Source organism: Temnothorax americanus, unplaced genomic scaffold, assembly GCF_048541705.1.
Source record: "Temnothorax americanus isolate GAGA-0224 unplaced genomic scaffold, ASM4854170v1 Scaffold138, whole genome shotgun sequence".
Classification (NCBI taxonomy): domain Eukaryota; kingdom Metazoa; phylum Arthropoda; class Insecta; order Hymenoptera; family Formicidae; genus Temnothorax; species Temnothorax americanus.
In genome coordinates, this window is record NW_027509273.1 from 231,868 (window position 1) to 239,274 (window position 7,407).

Consider the following 7,407-nt stretch of genomic DNA (forward strand, 5'->3'; position numbering starts at 1 on the left):
CGATGGTAAATTCCGCTAGGGCGCACGATTATACGCGTAAATTGCCGCTCAAATATCATCATTATTATCAGACGGTGTTCGGAGGAGAGAAGCTACGTAGGATTTACACCTGCGGGTCTCGTCGTCTTTTCGATCGAGTGAAATTCTGTGTTCCCGAGGGTGAAAGGCCCTTCTGGATAACATGCAGAAAAAGTGCGACGAATTGCTCGCCGGACGTCCGCGACGCGGACGGATATCGCGCGTGGAGACGACGATGCGACGAGTGTCTCCAGCTCCTGCGGGAGAGCTGTCGAGTCGGACGCTCCGGAGGGCGAGGCAACACCGGAGCCGTGACCGCTCTGGTGGCTCAAATAGCGCGACTGGAAGGTTCGAGGGAGGATCTGCGTCGGCGATTCGAACGCGCCGTGGGTGCCGGTTTGGACGGTGAGGGTGCAGGTAGCAGCAGCAGCGTCAGCGAAGGATTTTCGTGGGTCGAGATCGATACGGCGTTCCGAGGTCGCGTGCTCACAGGCGTTGCGACGAACTCGACGTACATCGAACCCGCGCGATTTCTCGAGGATGCGAAGAGCACCGTGCTCGAAAAAGTGCAGGACAATTTGAACAAACACGCGTGTTTGAAGGTAAATGCACACGCACACGCACACGCACACGCACACGCACACGCACACGCACACGCACACGCACACGCACACGCACACGCACACGCACACGCACACGCACACGCACACGCACACGCACACGCACACGCACACGCACACGCACACGCACACGCACACGCACACGCACACGCACACACACACGCACACACACACACACACACACACACACACACACACACACACACACACATCGCCCACACACACACACATCGCCCACACACACATCGCCCACACACACATCGCCCACACCCACTCGCTCGCACACACACACCAAGCTGACCTAATTTTAGAGTCTAGCAGCGCCAAGTTTTTTGACAAGAAAAATTTATGTATTTTAATAAAATATTTTTATTTTTTGTACTGTTACCTCTGTAATTCTTTGCGATGCGATTAAATCTTTTAAAATACATATATAAACTTTGTATTTAAATACCTTGTATTCCCTTGTTGGGTTTAAATATTTTAATAAAATATTTGTATTTTGTACTGTTACCTCTGTGTAATTCTTCATGATTCAATTTTTTATTCTAATCGAAGAAAAGCAGTAGTAATATTATACCTCGAAAAAACCTAAGTAACAAGTGGCAGACGTAATCTTTGTATCTCGAAAAATATACTGAGAAAAAAAATTGTTAATCCCAAGAAATATTTAGTTTGATACGTTCAACTAAACATTTTAGTTAGTTAACTAAATATTAGTTGTTTCAACAATTTATTTCGTTTCTTTAATCAAGAATTAATTAATTCAACTAATGTTTAGTTAACTAACTAAAATGTTTAGTTGAACGTATCGGACTAAATATTTCTTGGGATTGACAAATTTTTTTTCTCAGTGTATGTTCTCTGTAATTGGCGCTGTAATTTAAAAAGAGATATCATTTCTTTTTTGTAATTGTAATAATAGATCACTTGAAGCGCGACTCATTTTTTGATAAGGTAACGTAATTTTGTGATGAGATTTTTGGAGATACAAAGCTTACGTCCACCACTTGTTACTTAGGTTTTTTCGAGGTATAATACTACTACTTTGTTTTTTTTTTAGGTGAAGATACCACTGTTTAGGTTTTTTCGAGATTTTTCAAGATACAAAGATTTCGTCTACCACTTGTTACTTAGATTTTTTTAAGGTATAATACTACCACTGTTTTTTTTTTCGAGGTAACAACATATACACTACTATGCGTGTACTTGGCGCCTTTCTTTACCTTTTTTTTAAAAAAGGTAATTTTGTACAGATATCACGCCTTTTTGTAGTATTGATCTTACGATAATACAATTTTTTAGAAAACGTATGATATTGTTTTATTTTTTACAACGGTATTCCGTATAATGTCCCCAGGGAAGCGTTTCCACGCTGTCCAACCTCACGCATCGCTTGTCGTCGTGCGGACTGAGAGCAAGTTTCTGCTCCGACACGGTGAAAACGTCGTGCAGGCACGAGCGTATACACGACTGGTGCGTTTTCAGCTCGCGCGCGTTTCGCAGGCACGCCACGTAATCTTCGAACGTGATCTTCTTAGCGACTACGTTTCTCTTGACGCCCTTTATTCTCTTGGTGTCGTCACATCCGAGTACCTTGTAAGCGTACATCTTCGCTCTGAGGCCCACAAACTCCATCATGATCGCGCCGTTGTTCTCGTCCTTCATCAAACCGGGCACCTTCCCGTTGACGCGCGGCATACCGTGCGCGTTATTCTCCGCGTAATCGCTCGTGTCGAATCTGTCTAAGTCGCGTCTCATAAGCTCGTACGCGTCTTCGCACTCCAGCGAATAGATCAGACTGTCGGTATCGGTGTAAAGAATTCGACACCGGTCGCGATAGAGCGGTGCCATGTAGTCGTAGTGAAACTCGTAGAGGCGCGTCTTGGATATCTCGAGAATACACATTCCCACGTAGACCGGCTTGTTGAATTTCACCTCGAGCCTTCGCAGCTCAATCGCGACGAGATTCTCCGAGAAGACGCTCCTGCTGTGAAAGTTCGGTCTGGCGATCATCGCCTCCGCGCCGTACCTGCCTTCCCATCGCGTCACGAGACGCACGTCCACGTGATCGCGCACGTTCTCCATCGTCTTACCGAAGACGGCATTGTTCATCAGTTTGTACATATTTCGTTCGAACTCGTTGCTCGCGCGAGTCCTGAACGTTGTGTTCAGCTCGATGTAGCCACGAAGCCAAGGTGACTGGGTGAATCGCAGAACGCGACGAACTCGCGTCAGTCGCAAACCCAGTCGCAGACATTGCTGCAGATTTCGATAGTGCGTCACGTAGCGCGATTTGTCATAGAGCGTGGCGAGCAGTTTCTCCTGCCGCTTACCAGGCGGTTTATCGCGCGTTGGGCACAACGGCAGGTCCGCGTGGGCGTCGTGCAGGTCACCAGGATACTCGAGATCCACCTCCAGAATGTAACCGACATCGCCGTTCGGTGGCACGGTCGTCACGTCAAAATTCTCAGGGTCGTCGAGCCACTGGAAATTCGCGTACGGCAGCGATTCGCACATAGCCCAGCCGTACATATTGTTCACGTCGTAATACATGAGATACGTATCGGGCTGGGACGAATCGTATGTCGGTACGTGCCTGTTGTTAGCTCGCGCGTACCTGAGCGAACATTGACTGAGGCCGCCGCGTATTCCACGTTCCACGAACAGCACCATGTCGATGTCGGTGAGCAGCTCAAAACGCACGTTGGTGTATCTCAGCATTGCGTCCCACGTGTACCCCGGCAACGTATAATAATACGCGGGATCGAGCCCGTAACTCGCCATACACGTGTCCCGAAAATTTTCAAAGATATCCGCCAGAAGAAGCACGTCAGTCTTGAGATAGAGATCGCTGTACTCCCCGAGATCTCGCACGCGAAAACGTCGCCAAACCCTCGTCGCGTGCTCGTAGTCGCTCTCGCTCGCGGTCTCGTCAGTCAGGGAGCTGTAAAAGACCTCGCGCGGTGGAAGATCGGTCTCCCGCAACTTGTCCAGACTGTCGACGTACTCGTACGGAAATACTCCCTTGCGAGTGAGCAAATCGAGATCCTCCGTGCTCAAATCCGCGTACTCCGAGCGCGTTATTCTCAGCTTGTCCTTGCTCAGATAGGACGCCAGGGTTTCGATACTCGCGGCTAAAAATTTGTGCGAGTCCACGAATCGTAGCTTAACGTACCGATCCCATGTCCCATCCGTCTGCGTCTCCTTAACGGTCTTCGAGAACGATATGTAGGTTTCCTTCGTAAGCGGTAGGAGCTCGACCTTGCCCTCGAAATCGTTCGCAATTTTCTCGATGATAAAATGCGCGTCGTAACCCGACAGATTGTGGAAGAACACGGGAATCACGTACACGTTTCTGTAATTCAGATTGCAACGAACATGCGCCGGACCTCTGTAACGTCCGGTTAGATGACAGTGATCTCGCATGCGTTTGTCCTCCGGTTGGAACACTTTTCGACATATGTGACAATGCGTCGCGCACTGAAATTCGCGTTTCTCGTCCTCCGTAAGTTCTATCATAGATATATTGGTGGAGAATTTAGTCTTAGCGCGACGCGCGAGAACGCGAAGCTCGTTAACGAACCACGAAACACAATCCTCGCCGCGACGATATCTGTACGTGGATACGGTATCGTCGTAGGTGCAGCACAGATAGTAACCCAGGCTGAACGGTACGTGACGCTGATAAGCGTATCTCGCCCCCCCTTCGGCATTCTCCCTCTCCCATGGTTCGAGAAGACACTCCAGATCCGCGTACACCACGAAGGGGAGTCGCTCCTTCCTGTCGTGATTGTCGAAAGACAGCCACTTATCGTTCTCGTTTGGAAGAACGATGGCGCAGTCGTTCATTCGACCGCAGTCGACACTGTGAGCGGCCAACTTTTCGCGCGTATAGAAATAGTGTAGGCATCTGCGAAGTAACGCCATATATTAAATAACATCTCTCCGTTCTCTTGTTCCTCAGTTTTTTTTTACTTACCGATCGCAAACGTGCTTCGCGCAGCGGCTCACGGTCAATTGTGAATTCGCCAATCGCGATAGATTCTTTATCCAGGCGAAATGACCCCCGTTGACGACGCCACGCAACGTATCGCGCAGATACAGGAGATTTACGTGTCTATCCCTCTTATCGTCGGTTAACCGCAGAGGCACGATCGCGTTGTCGTCGGCGCCCCGTCCGTACTTATCTTTCTTTCCAATCTCTTCCCGAGTGGTGAACACATTGATCGATACGTCATTCTGACGTTCGAACTTTCCGATGTGTTTCAGATCTATGGGGAAGTTTATCCCGTCGAGATTCAGCACCGTCGCGTAATCGGGATACGAGCCGCATCGTTCCACGTTCCGCTCGGCGGGATACAGAGCCGCGACCACCGCGCGTGCGAAACACGTGTCCTTCTCCGATCGCACGTTTACCACCGCCTTTTTAAGTCTTATACCTCGCGGTATTTCCATCCAACATCCCACGCGCATGGGATTACACTTGTTCACGTTCACCGTTAAGTTCAGTATTCTAGACAACGCCCATCCGCTGTCACGTTCCTGAAATTCGTCCAACCCTGCTAGAATTGCGTCGCGCATGCGCCTATCGTACCACTCGCTCAAATCGGACGCTTGGAGGAGCTGTTCGTTCCGCGTAACGATACTCTTCACGTCGATCTTATCGTTCGCTACGAATTCTCCATTGAACATGACATTTACCTTCAAACACGCGTGTTTGTTCAAATTGTCCTGCACTTTTTCGAGCACGGTGCTCTTCGCATCCTCGAGAAATCGCGCGGGTTCGATGTACGTCGAGTTCGTCGCAACGCCTGTGAGCACGCGACCTCGGAACGCCGTATCGATCTCGACCCACGAAAATCCTTCGCTGACGCTGCTGCTGCTACCTGCACCCTCACCGTCCAAACCGGCACCCACGGCGCGTTCGAATCGCCGACGCAGATCCTCCCTCGAACCTTCCAGTCGCGCTATTTGAGCCACCAGAGCGGTCACGGCTCCGGTGTTGCCTCGCCCTCCGGAGCGTCCGACTCGACAGCTCTCCCGCAGGAGCTGGAGACACTCGTCGCATCGTCGTCTCCACGCGCGATATCCGTCCGCGTCGCGGACGTCCGCGGCGAGCAATTCGTCGCACTTTTTCTGCATGTTATCCAGAAGGGCCTTTCACCCTCGGGAACACAGAATTTCACTCGATCGAAAAGACGACGAGACCCGCAGGTGTAAATCCTACGTAGCTTCTCTCCTCCGAACACCGTCTGATAATAATGATGATATTTGAGCGGCAATTTACGCGTATAATCGTGCGCCCTAGCGGAATTTACCATCGTCGTCTCTATCCACGCGCGCTCGCGCGCAGTTCGCGCTCCGATCTCTCTCCGCAAATGATGAGTCGCCAGATTCCATCGCGCGTCCTCCTTCACCACCACCAACGCACATGCGTTTGACGATAACGACGTTTCGAGTCTCGCCGATTCTTCTTTCGAATCCGACGAGAACGCGGGCATGGGCTCGTAACAGCGCGATTCGCCGTCTGATTCCTCGGGACGAGTAATAACGGTGATCGTTCATTCGCGAGTATGCACATTGCTACATTATCACCGCTGTCGGGTCTAAATCAATTAGACGTATAAATACCGTCCTCTATTCTTTTCAAATATATATTTGGCAATAGAAAAACCTCCTGTTCAATTGGCGATCGGCGATTCCGATTTCGCGACGGATCAGATATCTCGTTACGTCGACTCTCCACGAATCCGATCTGCAACAATTCCTCACGAACGGTTCGCTTATTTTTACGATCGGTTTTCTAATTTTAGGATTAAACACCGGTTTGCAAAGTTCTACGTACTCGTCGCTCATACCGCATTAAAAAAAACAACTTATTCCCGTTTCGATCGGTTCGCACCGCTCTGTCACGATACATTTGTCAATCCGCGTCACCGTATGCCGCGCCGTCGCGAGCAAAACTCTTTTTATACGCGTTCGTTATCTCAACGTTTTGGTTTTCCATACCCAGAGATAAACTCTTTCCCCGGAAAAAAAAAACGACAATTGCTCACCGCATCGTTCGAGAAAAACAAAAGGAAGATGTGACGTCGACAGCGATCTTCGGACGCGCGATGAAAAATATTATTCACGAAACGTACGGTTCGGGTGAACGAAGAGAGAGCGATATCGTCTCTCTCGGTCTCTCTCGATACAACGAGGCTGGTCGGAAAACCACATCCGGTACTATATTGGTATTATTTTTATCGCATTTTTTTGCTGATTATGACTGCTAGCTTTATATAATTTAACGAGTCGCTTTAGTTCGAGACTGTTTCTCCGTCGCGTAACATCTTTTTCAATTTTTTACGATTATGACTCCTCTCGAGCAGTTTGTGCCATGTAAAGGTGTAGTGACTCTGGAGGAACTCCGGGCTGCCGATACGGGGGAGGAAACCGCCCCTCCTACGCTGGTGGTGCCCGACTGGTTGGATGAGGGCTTTATCTACACTCGTCCACGTTTCCGCATCGGTCAGCGCGACTTTTTAACGGGTGGTGATCGGCGTGACCCGCCGGATAATATGGCATTGTTCATGCTGTTATCCGAGCTCCGTTCCCGTCTGTTGAGGGGTCAGGGATATACTCTTCCATGATGTTTAATCGTAAGTTTCATTAATTTATACATTATACATCTTTTTTATAAAATTAATTTGATTTAAATTTAACAAATAAAATACATATTACCACCGTGCCTCGTTAACTCGAGTCTGTCGCGCGTGTTCCG

The 7,407-nt window shown here is 49.2% G+C and overlaps 1 protein-coding gene across 1 annotated transcript; it reads right to left on the minus strand.

Annotated features, from left to right (window-relative positions):
• Positions 1-1,671: 1,671 nt before the first annotated feature.
• On the minus strand, positions 1,672-6,308 carry LOC143894365 (uncharacterized). Its single transcript, XM_077400558.1, has 2 exons — positions 4,621-6,308; positions 1,672-4,551 (listed from the first exon to the last, which is right to left on the minus strand). Exons 1-2 carry the CDS (start codon positions 5,781-5,783, stop codon positions 1,962-1,964), a joined length of 3,753 nt encoding a protein of 1,250 aa, XP_077256684.1. The 5' UTR covers positions 5,784-6,308; the 3' UTR covers positions 1,672-1,961.
• Positions 6,309-7,407: the final 1,099 nt, after the last annotated feature.